This window comes from Pan troglodytes, chromosome 2 (genome assembly GCF_028858775.2).
Source record: "Pan troglodytes isolate AG18354 chromosome 2, NHGRI_mPanTro3-v2.0_pri, whole genome shotgun sequence".
NCBI lineage: Eukaryota > Metazoa > Chordata > Mammalia > Primates > Hominidae > Pan > Pan troglodytes.
Window position 1 is genome coordinate 136847960 of NC_086015.1, and position 16476 is coordinate 136864435.

Below are 16476 nucleotides of genomic sequence, written 5' to 3' on the forward strand. Positions count from 1 at the left end.
TTTGAGTTACTACTTTTATTCTTTATTGTCACATTTTCCAAGTTTTGCGCACTCAAACTTGGCAAACATCATGGAGATTTGTACAAACATACATATACATATATACACACATATTTATAGCCCCAGCTTCCTCATTAAACCTTGTGCTCAGGCTCCTGTTAAAAGAGGTAAAATGGTGAGAAGATAAAAATCAGGGAAAACATGAATAAATGCTGATTGACAAATCTTGTTGTTATGAATTTGTAAGGCAGACATTTTAAAGCGAAATCCATTACCTTGCTAAAATTTCCACTAAGCTACAGCTTCAGATATTTACAAGAAAAATAAATATCTTTTAACAGACTTCAATGTGGTTTAACAGCAAGCTAGCTGAGGAGTTGTATTCTGTTGTTATTTCAGGTAACTTTTTATTAAGAAACAGTTAATATTTCAGTGATTACAATTTCAGGTGTTCAAAACTCAAGAAGGGTCATCATTATACTCTGAAGCAGAATTCTTCAGGTACTCATCTTTAAATTACTACCCAAATCTATCACAGTCACATTCAGGCTTTCAATTTTTAAAAACATTTAATGTTTGGTAACTAAAGGGTAGATGCGATTAGTGTACTCTAGGTCGTTTGATTTTATTTTTTTCTGTAGGAGCTTTCCTCTTTTGTGATAATCCAGTCCCAAGTTCCTTATTATTCTGAATAAATGAAATAGCTTCTGGTAGACAGTAATTTTCTACATGAGGAGGTGATTCCTATAAAAGGAAAAATAAGTGATTTTTTAAAATGATTTCAAACATTTACGTGATCTGGTAATAGATTTTTTCTTTAAATCTCAGACCTCTCAGGGATGAATCTGACAAACTTAAAGGAAAACGCATATTCATTCCTAGGTTCCAGCAAATTAAACAAAATGGACCCTGTGGGACAAAGTCTCACCTTTTATCAAAGAAATACGTGTATGGTTCAGGTAGAGTGGGACTAGCTCAGATCTTACAAACATTTCATATCGGTGTTTTTAATCCCCATTTTCGAGATAAAATAAAAAAGGTTAAATGAAAACAACCAATGTCACATAACTAGCAGGTAGCAAAGCCAAATTTCATAACCGATCTGACTCCAAAACCCTTGCATTTTCCCCCCACAACCATTTCCCAACATAGAAATGGATCTTTTCCTCCTTATTATAAGTGTAATAAAACTTAATTTTCTAGCAATATGGCAGACTGGGCAACCTGAAAATGAATCACCACAAAATACCAGGTAAGTGCCTTTTGATTCAATTCTTCCATGGATAACAACTACAAATTCTGACCAAAATATATTAAAAGCAACCATAGAGCCTGGAGAATAAACGAACCAAGCAAATGGGGGGCTGGGGACGCAAACACAGTGTATGAAGTAAACTGCCTGTTAAACAACACAGTACTCTTTGGAGGAGCAAAGGAACAACAGAACCTAGAGTTTCTTTTTTAGGGGGAGATAAGGGTCTTGCTGTGTTGCCCAGGCTGGTGGCTGGTCTCAAAAATGACACATTGAATACAAGGGAACAATTCAAATGACCATCACTGATTTCTCAACAGAAACAATGGAGGCCAGCAGACAGTGAAGTCTTTAATAGAAGAAAAAAACCTGTCAATCTGTAATTCTGTATCCTGCAAAACTGTCCTTCAACAATGAAGGTAGAATAGACATTTCATACAACAGAAAGCTAGAATTGATCCCCAATCGACCTGCACTCCAAACTAAAGTTAGTTCTTCAGGCTGAAGGAAAATGTTATCAGATGGAAACTCAGATCTTCAGGGAAAACTGACACTCAAACTGGTATACATGAGGGTAATTATAAAATACTATTTTTTATTTTAGTTTCCTCAAAATGCACAGAATTGTTAAAAGCAAAACCTATTTAAAGTAAAATCTTATTTGGGGCTATAATATGTAGATGTAAAATATATGACAACTACTGCATAAAGCAGAGGTCAGCACACTTTCTGTAAAGGCTCAGACAGAAACATTTTAGATTTTGTGGGATAGATGATTTGTGCTGAAACTACTTAACTCTGCCATTATAGTGCAAAAGCAGCCATAGAAAATACATAAATGAATGAGTATGGCTGTTTTCCAACAAACCTTTATTTATAAAATAGGCAGTGGGCCAGGTTTGGCCAGGTGGCTATAGTTTACTGACCCCTGGTATAAAGGACAGGGGAAGCAAATGAACCAACTTGGATGCAAGAGATCTACCTTTTTTCATTTTTTTTTTTTTTTTTTTGAGACAGAGTTTCGCTCTTGTCACCTAGGCTGGAGTGCAGAGGCACGATCTTGGCTCACTGCAGCCTCCGCCTCCCAGGTTCAAGTGATTCTCCTGCCTCAGCCTCCCAAGCAGCTGGGATTACAGGTGTGCGCCACGACACCCAGCTAATTTTTGTATTTTTAGTAGAGACACGGTTTCACCATATTGGCCAGGCTGGTCTCGAACTCCTGACCTCAGGTGATCTGCCCACCTTGGCCTCCCAAAGTGCTGGGATTACAGGCGTAAGCCACCATGCCCGGCCTCAGGAAGTAATTTGTAATCTACATATAAACACTTCTCCCTCCAAAAGGTAAATATATTTTTGCTTTAGAAGGCCAACGGATAAAATAAAATTCTAAAAATATTAAACTAATACAAAAAAAGCCAAGAAAGACAAAGAAGAACAAGGACAAAGAACAAATAGAAAACAAACAGCAAAAAACCCCATCCCTAAATCCAATCATATCAATAATTACATGATGGACTAAACACTCCAAAGAATAAAAAAGCAAGGCCCAACTATATCCTGTCTACAAGAAAGCCATTTTAAATATATGACACAGACAAGTTTAAAATTAAAAACCGTGCAAAGAGATATCATGACACAGAATAAACAGGAAAAGGCTATATTAACCTCAGATAATGTACATTCAAGGCGGAGTAAGCCCAGAGATATGTGTTATAACAAAGGATCAATATGTGAAAATCACAGAAATTATATATGAGTAAACAACTAGCAACAAAGTTTGAAATAAATGGGGTAAAAGCTGACAAAATTAAAGAGAAAAAACAGACAATTCCACAAACAGCTGGAGATTTTAGTATCAGTAATTGATATAACTAAACAAACAAAAAAACCCACACACACAGAAAATCTGATCAACATTATCAACCATATTAACCTATTTGATATTTTCAGAACACAACACCCAACAGCTGCAGAATATAAAATCTTTCACATATATGATATGTTCATTAAGATAGATGAAGCTGGGCGATAAAACAAGTCTCAATAACTTTAAAAGAATTAAAATTATAGAGTATGTTCTGTGATTACAATGGAATTCAATGGGCAATCACAAATTAAAAAGATAGAAAAAAAAATCCTCTTATATTTAGGAACTAAACAACAGACTCCTAAATAAGCCAGTTATAAATGAACACAAGTTGACAATATCAGGAATAAACTTATTTATTTATTTATTTATTTATTTTGAAACGGAGTCTTGCTCTGTTGCCCAGGCTGGAGTGCAGTGGCGTGATCTCGTCTCACTGCAACCTCTGCCTCCCAGGTTCAAGAGATTCTCCTGCCTCAGCCTCCCAAGTGGCTGGGACTACAGGCACACGCCACCATACTCCGCTAATTTTTTTGTATTTTTAGTAGAGACAGGGTTTCGCTATGTTGGCCAGGCTGGTCTCGAACCCCTGACCTCAAGTGATCTGCCCACCTCAGCCTCCTAAACGGTTGAGATTACAGGCGTGTGCTACCGTGCCCAGTTTTAGTGTAACTTATTACACTAAAAGGATAATAAGAATATTATGAAGAACTTTATGCCAACAAATTTGATAAGATGAAATGGATATATTATTTGAAAAACACCAGTTATTAAAAACTGACATAAAATGAAACAGAAAATAGGAAAAGCGCTGTTATCTAGTAAAGAAAATTCGTTACAAAAAACCACATATAAAGAAAACTCCAGGCCGGGTGCAGTGGCTCACGCCTGTAATCTCAGCACTTTGGGAGGCCAAGGTGGGCGGATCACCTGAGGTCAGCCTGAGGTCAGCCTGGACAACATGGTTAAAACCCCGTTTCTACTAAAAATACAAAAATTAGCCAGGTGTGTTGGCTCATGCCTGTAATCCCAACTACTTGGGAGACTAAGGCAGGAGAATCACTTGAACCTAGGAGGTGGAGGTTGCAGTGAGCTGATATTGCCCCACTGCACTCCAGGCTGGGCGACAGAGCAAGACTCCATCTAAAAAATAAACAAACAAAAAAAGAAAACTCCAGTCCAGGTGGCTCATGCCTATAATCCTAGGACTTTGGGAAGCCGAGGGGATCACTTGAGCCCAGCATGGTGAAACCCCGTCTCTACCAAAAATACAAAAATTAGCTAAGACTGGTGGCGTGCGCTTGTAGTCCCAGCTACCCGGGAGGCTGAGGTGGAAGGATCATTTGAGCACAGGAAGTGGAGATTGCAGTGAGCTGAGATCATGCCATTGCACTCCAGTGTGGGCAAGAGAGCCAGACCATGTCTCAAAAAAAAAAAAAAAGAAAACTCCAGACCTTCAAACATTCAAGGAAGAAAGAGGCATCTTACACAAACTCTTCGAGAAAATCAAGGGAAAACTTCCCAACTTGTTTGTGATGCCAGCAGAACGCTAATACCAAAAGATGACAAAAACATTACGAAACAATGAGAATTACATACCAATATCCCACCCTGAAAATAATTTTAAAAATTTTTACTCAACTAAATCTAGCAATATATACAAAGATTAATATGGCGTGATCAAGTGGGACTGATACATGAAACTTAACATTTGAAAATGTATGCAATTCCCCATAGTAATAGAAGGAAAGAGAAAAACCTTATAACAACTCCAACAGAAGTAGAAAAAGACATTTTATAAAAGTTAACCCCAATTAATGATGAAAAAGAAATCTTAGTAAACTAGGAATAAAAGGACTCTTCCTCAATCTGGAAAAAAAATCTATGAAGACCCTATAGCTGGTGAAATATTGAACACTTTCCACCTAGGCTAGGGAATAAAGACAAGGAGGCCCAATCTCACCACTTCTATTCAGCAGCATACTTGAGGTCCTAGCCACATAAGACAACAAGAAATAAAAGGCATAAAGAAGGGAAAATCTACAAATCTCTTTGTAGATAAAATGATTGCTTATGTAGGAAAGCCTAAGGTACTAATTGTACTAAGTGAATTTTATTAAGATCATAGGGTATAAAAGACTGACAGGCAAGGCACAGTGGCTCACACCTGTAATCCCAGTACTTTGGGAGGCCGAGGCAGGTGGATTGCTTGAGACCAGCCTGGGCAACCTGGCGAAACCCTATCTCTACCCCTTCCCCCTGCCAAAAAAAACATTAGCTGGGCATGGTGGCACATGGCTGTAGTCCTAGCTACTTGGGAGGCTGAGGTGGATCTCTTGGACCTGGGAGGCAGAAGTTGCAGTAAGCCAAGATCACGCCACTGCACTCCAGCCTGGGCAACAGAGTGAGACCTTGCCTCAAAATAAATAAATAATAATAAACAAAATTTATATTCTTTTGGATTGGCAGCAAATTGTAGAAAAAAATCTAAATGTAAATCTAGAAATTTTTATTTACAATAGCATCACAAAATAGGAATACATTTAACAAAAGATAGGCAAGTTCCCTTACTGAAAAACCACAAAATGTTGCTGAGAGAAATTAAAGAAGACCTAAATAGAGACATTCTAGGTTTATGGAATAGAATGCTCAACACTGTAAAGATGTTTACTGTCCTCAAGTTGGTCTATAGAGTCAGTGCAATCCTAATCTTAACCACTCTAGGCCTTTTTTTTTTTTTGTAGAAACTAACAAGCTGAGTCTAAAGTCCATATGGAAATGCAAAGGACATGGAATAGCTAAATAACCTTGAAAAAGACAACTAAAATTGTAGTCTTAATACTAGCTTCAAAAGTTGCTGTACAGCTACAGTAATCAAGACACAGTAGGAAAGGTATCAACAAGTAGATAATGAAACAGAATAGAGACTCACAAAAATACGATCATTTGATTTTTTATCAACATGCCAAAGCTTTTGTGGGAAAGGAAAATCTGTTCAACAAATGGTGCTAGAACACCTAGATATCTATATGGAAAAAAACCAGCCCTAGTCCATACCTCATAGCATTAAGAAAAATTAATTTGTAATAGGTCATAGAGCTAAACATAAAAGCTAAAACAATAACTTTTTAGAAAAAATATTAAATACACACACACACACACCAACAAACAAACAAACAAAGAGACCATGAAAGAAAAAGTGCTCGATGTCATTAGTCATCAGGGAAATACAAATTACAAACACTCTGTACAAATTATAATGTGCTCCCACTATAAACCTACCACATGGCTAAAAATCAAATGACTGTCAACACTAAATGTTGGCAAAATATGGAATAACCAGAAGGCTTACACAGATTGAGTATCCCTTATCTGAAGTGCTTAGAATCAGAAGTATTTCAGATTTTGGAATATTTATATTTACTGGTTGAGCAACCGAAACCCAGAAATCAGAAATGTTTAGGATTTTGTACCATTTCTAACTTTTGGATTTGGGATGCTCAATCTGTATATTATTGGTGGAAGGTGTAAAATGGTAAAAATCCCTGTATATTTTTAGTAGCTTTACTAATGATAACCAAGATGACAAACAGCTACTAAAAATATACAGGCTTTTTTATGGACATATTTTTTCATTTTTCCTGGGTAAATAGGACAGAATTGCTGTGTAACAGAATAAGTAAATATTTCGTTTTTTAAGAAGCTGCCAGGCCTTTTGCCAAAGGGATTTTTACCATTTTACACTTCCCACCAATAATGTACAGATTGAGCATCTCAAATCCAAAAGTTAGAAATGGTACAAAATCCTAAACTTTTGAGCACTGATGTGATGCTCAAGGGAAGTGCTTATTGGAACATTTCTGATTCCAGGAGTCCAAGGGTCCATCAATAGGAAAATGAATAAACTATGGTATATTCAGACAAAGAAATACTACTCAGCAATAAAAAGGAATGAACTACTGGTATACACTACAACTTGAATGAATGTCAAAAACATCACGTTGAGTGAAAACCTTAGATAAAATCGTGGATACTAATCAGTATGCCCTCTGCTCTATAACGGCTTCACATTTGTGTTTTAGGCATTCTATTAAATCCTGAGCAATCTCCAAGCACAGCAGCAAAATCACAAAGCTGACTTTGAGTGTTGGCCTCCCCTTATTTCTGTATCATCCCAGTTGAAATCCTTCATAGATTATGATTATGAAATCTAATCCTTATGACTATGTGTCATGCCTGCTGACTCCTGATGGCCTTTTGGGCACTCTGGGGTCAGAAGATCTTTCTTACCCCATTCAAATTACACAACACAGGCCAATTCTGAATATGAGAGTATTAAGCCCACCATATAGCAAATGCTTAAATTTACCACAGTGTCTAACATAGGTATTTAATGTACATGAAAGCAAACAGTCAAGAAAACTAAAGGACCTTTGGATAAATGTTTCTCCTTGGACTCCTGGAATCGATTTCTGCTTTATATTCCAACATTTTAAAGGGTATTTTTAAAGCCTTTAGAGGTACCTAGATTTTTATACTCTTCTCATATTTAACTTCCAAGCTAAATGTTTACATAATATGTTCATTATAATAAAAAACACAAATAGAATAAAACTGAAAGGGCTGGAATAGAGGAGAATAACAGTAGACTAATCTTCTACTAATCATGAGCTGAAGGTTTTGTTGTGCAGTTACTTATCTATGCATATAAACGTATCTCTGGTAATGAGGAGGTCAAGGACAGAATCTCACAAACCTGCATGAGATAATCAGCAATGTATTCTGTTCTCAAGCAGTACACGTTCTGGGCAGCAGCTTCTGCTATATTAACTCCTGAGTCATCTGGTTTCAGTTTATTCAAGTCAGAAAAAAGATGTGTGGCCTCTTTAAATAAAGGTACAGAATGACCAGGTAGCACCTAATGAAAAAACAAGTAGTATCACAATCTACCAGTATTCCAAAGTAGTTCAGCTGTATAATGTGTACTTAAGGATTACCATTTCAAAAAGTAGAGAAAATGAAGAACTCATCATAGCAATCTTGGTTAGATGATTATTCATGTAAAAAGGTCAGTAAATTAATTTGATACAAACCTTTGCTCCTCCTGACTGAAGAAGGCGTTTGAAGCCTGCTTCTCGAGACTGATCCACATGTAAAATAACCTTCCACCCACTAAATGCTCCCTACAAATAAAAAATAATCAGTGGTGAAATCACTTGGAAAATAACAAAATAATACAGATAATGCATGATTTTATCTGTAGACTTAGTTTTGTCAATAAATCTTATAAACTTTACTTTTGCCACAGTATAATTATCTCTGGTCAGAACACTGAAACGTGAATCCATGGTATCTGGCACATAGTAGGCCATCAAGAAATACGTGAGGAATGAAAAACCATTAATGATTAGGTAACATTAAAACAAAGCAGTGTGATTGATGTTTAGTCTTTTCTAGTATTTTTTTCTTTTGATTAATCAAGGGAAGAGCTTCAAGCAGAGCTCCTTAGGTTAGATGAAGCCTGCGTTTCACTTCTCTTAAAAATGTTTACAAACTGGAAACATAAAATATTTAGGAAGGGAATAACAACTAACAAAAGCCAGTGGAATTACTCTAAAAGAGAGGGTATCATGGCTAATAAGGATTTGGAGATATCAGAGAACTTAGAATACAACATGAAAGACTATTTAACTCAGGGGTTCTGATAATGGTTTGGCTGTGTCCCCACCCAAAATCTCATCTTGAATTGTAATCCGAATGATAGTCTCCAAGTGTTGGGGGAGGGACCTCGTGGGAGGTGATCAGATGGTGGGGGCGTTCCCTCATGCTGTTCTCCTGATAGTGAGTTCTCAGGAGATCTGATGGTTTTATAAAGGGTTTTTCCCCACTTTGCTCTGCACTTCTCTCTCCTGCCACCATGTGAAGAAGGACGTGTTTGCTTCTTACATGACTGTAAGCTTCCTGAGGCCTCTGTAGCCATGTGGAACTGTGAGTCAATTAAACCTCTTTCCTTTATAAATGACCCAGTCTCAGGTGTTTCTTCATAGCAGCATGAGAACGAACTAATACAATTAACCTTTTTGTAAGCCATGGATCCCTTTGGCAGTCTGGTCATTAGACTACTCTAAATAATAGCTGTATTGAGATATAATTCCCAAACCTTATGGGTGATTTTTAGAAAATGTTAAAATTAAAATATAAAGGATTACAAAAGGAAGCCATTTTATTGAAAGTTATCAAAATATTAAAAACAAATTTGTTGTGTAATTATAGATGTGCTTTATATTAAAGTAGCAGACAATAACTAATATGGCTTCCAGTGCTTTGACAAAACCTCAGATATGTGGTCTTCTGGCCAAGTGTCTGTGATTTCATATTGTGGGAGCATTCGTTATATCCCTGGGGTTGCAGCTCTCTGTTTGCTGTGGCTGAACCAAAACAGAAAGGACATGCTGATTTCTACAGAAGTTATGATTCCATGAAAGATTCTGAGATGAAGAGTGCTATTATGTTTCAGAGTGCAAAGTGATTTTGGAATATAAAGAATTTCTTTGGACTGAATCATTAATACACAGAAGTTTGTCTTTGACTTGTGTTCCTGAACTATGAAACATGAACATGTGGCCTAATAGTTTCTCTTGATAAATCAACAGTTAACAAATAATATAAATAACTAAAGTACTGATGAACACAAACAGTATTTCAAGATGCTTGCAATTACAATGCAAAACAGAAACGTGATTTCTGTTAGTGCAAAATTACGGGTACAGTTGATAGTGTTGTGATTTGTTGCCTAGACCTTTCATTAAAGGAAGTGCTAGTTTTCTCAAAGCATGATGTAGGCTGATTAAAATTTAAAAAAAAAAAAAAGACCGGAAGTGCTAATTTTCAATTAGAGGTTAGTAAAAATAAGGATGTATTTTTCTCGCCATGCAAAGTACATGGCCTTCCCAGATTTGATCTACAAATTCCTTTGAGAAGGTCTGTGGACTCAGGTCAAGAACCCCTGCCATTAGATGCTGAAAAGATTCTTTGGAAGAAATGCAATATGGGCCACATTTTACATATAAATTATTTTTAAAAGAGCCATCAAAAATTTGGGGAAAAAAGACAAGTAGAATCATTATTTCCTCAAGCACATTCTCTTTTAAAAAAAATGTGAAAGAGTCACAATATTGAATGCTATTTGTATTACCTATATAATTATGTTTTAATACCTCAACAATGCCAGATTCTTGTCTTTGCTGGATTTTTTTTCTCCATCTCATTGCTGCAAGTGCTAGTCTTCGTTGCTGTACATTGATTCCAGTCAAAACATCAAGTATGGAACTACTTCCCCATTCATAGTCTTCTTCCTAGAGAATTTGTCCAACAAACCTGAGTTGTTACAGTCTGGGGAGCCACTGTGCAACATACAGGGCTCCTCAAGGAGCCCAAAGTCTAATAACTGTTAAAGCTATACATTTAATTGTTACAAATACAGACAGTACTAAGTAAATATTGTTTTATGAGCATGGAGGAAATGTAGATTAGTTTCATATAAGAGTCAAGTATATTTGGCTTTTAATTAGAAATCAGAAAAATACCACATACATTTTTAAGAAACAAAATGATAGCTATATCTTGGCAACCGGTAATATTCAGATGGACAAATTTCACCTGCTGTAAGACTAACTTCATAAAAGGACACAGTCTCAGAGGAGGTATGTACTGATAACTTGATTATCTGTCTATAGAAGAAATCCCTAAGGGACCCTGATAGGAAGCTTCAAAAACTACATGGTTTTTGAACCTACATGTGATGACAAATTAGGAACCAAAATACTTCAAGTAATTTGTTTAATAGGCTAGTAGTAAAGATGAAAGCTTACAATGGGATAATCTTGAATCTTTCTAAGAAAATGTTATTTCAATTAAAAACAACACTAACATTCAAATTAAATCATTTAAAAAGTGATTAAAGGTGAACCTGGCTCTGCGAAGTTTTGTTGTTTGGCTTTGTTATTGAAAAAGTTGGTATACTCTAACTGGCCATATTTGGTTATTTCAATTTTATGAGCAGTCAGCAAATGTGATGAAATCTGAGATTTACTTTTTTAAGTAAATAAATAAATTTGTCTGTTTCTTTCTTTAGAGACAGGGTCTTGATTTGACCTCCTGGGCTCAAGCAATCCTCCCACTTCAGCCTCCTAGGTAGCTGGGACTACAGATGGGAACCACCATGCCCAGCTAACTGTTTTTATTTTTTCTAGAGATGGAGTCTTGCTATGTTGTCCAGGCTGGTCTTGAACTCCTAGGTTCAAGCCATCCTCCCAAAGTGCTGAAAGTGGCATGAGCCAGCCACTGCCAGCCAACACTTACTTTTTTTTTTTTTTAGATAGGGTCTCACTCTTGTGGCCCAGGCTGGAGTACAATGGCATGATCTCGGCTCACTGCAACCTCTGCCTTCTGGGTTCAAGTGATTCTCCTGCCTCAGCCTCCTGAGTAACTGGGATTACAGGCACTCACCACCATGCCTGGCTAATCTTTGTAGTTTTAGTAGAGAGGGTTTCACCATGTTGGCCAGGCACGTCTCGAACTCCTGATCTCAGGTGATCCACCCACCTCGGCCTCCCAAAGTGCTAGGATAACAGGCGTGAGCCACTGCACCCGGTGGACACTTGCTTTTAAAGAAAAATAAACTTCCACAAATCTGAATACACACCTGCACGAAGTGTCCAGCAGTCCTGCAGGCTTCAAGGTAGGAGCGATGAAGCACCCACTTCCCAGCTGCCACTGAGGCTAAATACTTCTCGTTTCGAAGTGGATGTCCCACAACAATGTGTGTACAGGTGGGATCAAAGCACTGCTTTTCTATCACCAATCCACCTTAAGCAGAGAAAAATGGATTGTACTTTATTGATTCCCAACTTCTTTCTAGGAAAAATGTAATCTCAACTATGCATAGAAATTATTTATAAATAAAATGCCCCAAACCATTTAAACCAAAAAAACTTGACTTACTTAGAATTATTTTACTTTATATACATATATATGTATTAAAATGTTTATTATGAACATTTTAAATACAAAAGTAAATAAAATAGTAAAATGAACCCCCACACATATACTAGCTACCTATATTCTAAAATTATCCAAATTCTGCCACCTTTTTTTGCTTAACTACTTAATTTTATTCTGTTTTAATTTTAATTTTTTTGAGACAGGTTCTCACTCTGTCACCCAGACTGGAGTGCAGTGGCATGATCTTGGCTCACCACAACCTCCAGCTCAAGCGATTCTCCTCCCTCAGCCTTGCGAGTAGCTGGGATTACAGGCACACACCACTATGGCCTGGCTAATTTTTGTATTTTTAGTAAACACAGGGTTTCACCATGTTGGCCAGGCTGGTCTTGAACTCCTGAACTCAAATGATCCACCTGCCTCAGCCTCCCGAAGTGCTGGGATTACAGGCGTGAGCCACCATGCCTGGCCCTGCTTAACTATTTTAAAGCAAATTCTAGATACCATGTTACTGACCCCTAAGTATTTCAGTATGCATCTCTAGAATATATGGAAATTTTCTTAAACAGCCATAATGCCATTATCAGATCTAATAGTATTAACAAAGATTCTTTGCTGTCTCAGTACTAAATCCTTGTTCAATTTTTCCTGTTTGTCTTCACTTGGATTGTTATAATTAGGATAAAAAAAGAAATAGAACATAAACATGAGCCACACGCTGTAGTTGGTTATGTCTCTTAAGTCTCAATTACCAAAGCAGTTTTCAAGCACCGAATATGGGTAACCAGGGAGATGGAAGTAAGATAGGGGCATCTGCAGACTTTAAAACAGGAGGAAATTTTTTGTGAGTGGAAATAAGGTCGGCAGACCAACAGAGAAGCTTGGGAAGAAAACACACACAGATAAATAAGAGATGAAGCAGCAGGTGGGAAAAAGCAATAATCGAACCTCTTCTCAGATATAAATGCATGAAGCCTGACTTTGAGGAAAGAAGAAGGCATAAGTAAACATAAGCTTATGTAAAGCATGGCTGTTGATTTATAGCTTAGAGGTTAACTTGACCACTGGTTGGGCAGAGTTAGTTATATCAAGGACTTTTTTTTTTTTTTTTTTTGAGACGGAGTCTCACTCTGTCACCCAGGCTGGAGTGCAGGAGTGTAGTGGCGCGATCTCGACTCACTGCAACCTCTGCTTCCCGGGTTCAAGCAATTCTCTGCCTCAGCCTTCTGAGTAGCTGGGATTACAGGTGCCCGCCACCACACCTGGCTAATTTTTCTATTTTTAGTAGAGACGGGGTTTCACCATGTTTGCCAGGCTGGTCTTGAACTCCTGACCTCATGATCTGCCCACCTCAGCCTCCCAAAGTTCTGGGATTACAGGTGTGAGCCACCACACCCGGCCATATCAAGGACTTTCTAAGATTTTAACAAAACATTCAAACTCATGATTTAAGATGACTCTAATAATAATAGCAGCAACACCTTCTGAGCATTTACTTTATGCCAGGAACTACTTAAAGTGCTCCAGATTACTAACTCATTTAATTCTCACAACCATATGAAGGAAGGTTACTATTATTATCTGCATTTATGCACATGAAAACTGGTAGAGCACCTTGCCCAGGATCACAGAGTGACAAAAAGACAAGAAGGTAAAATTCCATATTAATATATAAACATCAATTTCCAATTCTACATAACAAACTTATTCTGTGACCCAGACAACATAATAGACTGATTTATATACATATATATCAGTTGGCCACAGTTGCTTCATTTATAAAATAAAGGATTGGGCATAATATCTACTATAATGTCTCTTTGCATTCTAATATTGGAAAACCTCTAGAGTTACAAGACTCTGAATTCCAACATAATCTGTACTCATCTGCCTCTGCTTCCTGCCCTCTTCTAGATCAATTCTCTGCTAATTGCTGTCACTCTTCCCCAAAGTTTGCAGAGATGGAAAAATCTATAGGAGACTGACACTTGAAGCCTTTCTTTTTCATGAGTTCTGGGTAAAGCTTAGCAATTCTGACTTATAACCTCACCTAAGTTATCAGGGAACTGGGAAACAAAGTGTTTTGTATGAGTAAAGTTTCTAAGAAGAAACAGTTTTTCCACACCGGGGCCTGTCCTGGGGTGGAGAAAGGGGGGAGGGATAGCATTAGGAGATATACCTAATGTAAATGACAAGTTAATGGGTGCAGCATACCAACATGGCACATGGATACAAATGTAACAAACCTGCAGATTGTACACATGTACCCTAGAACTTAGAGTATAATAATAATAATAATAATAATAATAAAATAAAAAAAATAAAGCTGTGAGCTTCACCTGCAAAAAAAAAAGAGAAAGTTTTTCCAAGTATACAACTGTATTTGACATAAATCTTTTTTTTTTTTTTTTTTAAAGCATATCACAGTTCTCCACATTCTTAAAAAGACAGCATTAAATAACATTTAATCTTTTCCTGATACTTCAGGGCCACTATTAAGGACCATTATTTTGGCCAGGCGTGGTGGCTCATGCCTGTAATCCCAGCACTTTGGGAGGCCAAGGTAGGTGGATCACCTGAGGTCAGCAGTTCAAGACCAGCCTGGCCAACATGGTGAAACCCTGTCTTTACTAAAAATACAAAATTAGCCACACATGGTGGCGCACACCTGTAATCCCAGTTACTTGGGAAGCTGCCGCAGGAGAATTGCTTGAGCCCAGGAGGCAGAGGTTGCAGTGAGCTGAGATTGTGCCATGGCACTCAAGCCTGGGAGACAGAGCAAGACTCTGTCTCAAAACAAAAACAAAAAAAAAACTCACCAATATTTCTTAATGTTTTCTCTTTCCATGCTGAGCTGCCAGATTAACTTCTCTTACTATACTTTTCCTAACTCTATAGAGCTGCTTTGTTCAACAGAGTACCACTAGTAATCTGTGGCTATCAAACACCTGAAGTGTGCTTATCAAACACCTGAAGTTAGTCCAAACTGAGATGTGCTGTAAGTAAAATACACACTAGATTTTTACTTTATATAAAAAAAACTCACTGATATTTTATCTGATCACATATTGAATGATAAATATATGTTTAAAGTTCATTTCACTTGTTTCATTTTACTTTTTATTTTTGAGATGGGGTCTCACTATGTTGCCCAGGCTGGTCTTGAATTCCTAGGCTCAAGCAATCCTCCTACCTCAGCCCCCCAAAGTCTGGGATTACAGGTGTGAGCCAATGCACCCAGCCTCTTTTTAGTTTTTAAAATGCAGCTACTAGAGAATTTAAAATGACCTATGTGGTTCACATTCTGTTTCTATTGGACAGTGCTGCTCTAGCATACCAGATTGCTCTTTTACTATGCTACTTCTAGAATGATGTCAGGTGGAGAGCCTGACAACAAGTGGAATAAGAATAATGTTACGTAAGAAGGAGCTCTCTTCCACACTGAATTCTTTCTTTCCCCTTTTCTTTTTTTTTGTTTTGAGACAGAGTCTTGCTTTGTCACCCAGCCTGGAGTACAGTGGCGCTATCTTGGCTCATTGCAACCTCCGCCTCCCAGGTTCAAGCGATTCTCTTGCCTCAGCCTCCTGAGTAACTAGGATCACAGGCATGTGCCACTATGTCTGGCAAATTTTTTGTATTTTTAGTAGAGACAGGGTTTCACCATGTTGGCCAGCCTAGTCTTAAACTCCTGACCCCAGGTGATCCGCCCACCTCAGCCTCCCAAAGTGCTGAGATTACAGGCACGAGCCACCGTGCCCGGCCTCCACACTGTTTCTAACTGGAAACAAACAAACAAACAAAAAAACAAGAGGGAGCTCCTCTCTAGATATTATTAACCTTTCAAGTTCATTAAAATGTGGTTTTATTTATATAGTAAGTCTTTAAAGCTTCATTAGTGAATGAATAGTCAAACAGCACAGAAGATTCTTAAACCTCAACTGCTAGATTCCATTTGAATTTTAAATCCCATGACCTACTGACTTTAGAGCTTTTTAAAATCAAAGTTCCAATGCTGACTCAATGTATAGCCTTAGACAAGTTACCCATGTTCTTTTCCTCTACTTCTAGACTTTACAAATGATATTAATATTGACTACATTTGACTTCCAAATATGGTTATTATATGGGACATTTTTGATTTAAGTAAAATACTGGTACCTAGTTTCTCAATCAGATGACAATAGTCAATACGTTCTTGAGGATTCAGAGATGATAACTGAAATATGTACTGTTTTTTTAATTCTTCATGAGTCTCCTCTATCATTATAATCTGGAATGAAAGTTTTATTTTAGAAAAAATTAACATTAAAAATGATCAGATACACAGTTCTTTTACAGTGATATTTTACTCAGT

At 37.3% G+C, this 16476-nt stretch overlaps 1 protein-coding gene across 3 annotated transcripts in view; it reads right to left on the reverse strand.

Annotated features, from left to right (window-relative positions):
- Nucleotides 1-16476, reverse strand: part of TOPBP1 (DNA topoisomerase II binding protein 1) — a 61491-nt gene continuing 45015 nt past the window's right edge. For all 3 annotated transcript variants that reach the window (XM_063806230.1, XM_009446506.5, XM_516761.9), the window contains 6 exons: nt 16281-16392; nt 11824-11987; nt 10337-10474; nt 8213-8302; nt 7876-8037; nt 1-744 (listed from right to left, as the gene is read on the reverse strand). In XM_063806230.1, coding sequence (XP_063662300.1) covers nt 601-744; nt 7876-8037; nt 8213-8302; nt 10337-10474; nt 11824-11987; nt 16281-16392 — 810 coding nt within the window. In that variant the 3' untranslated portion in view covers nt 1-600. The remainder of the gene's footprint in view (nt 745-7875; nt 8038-8212; nt 8303-10336; nt 10475-11823; nt 11988-16280; nt 16393-16476) is intronic.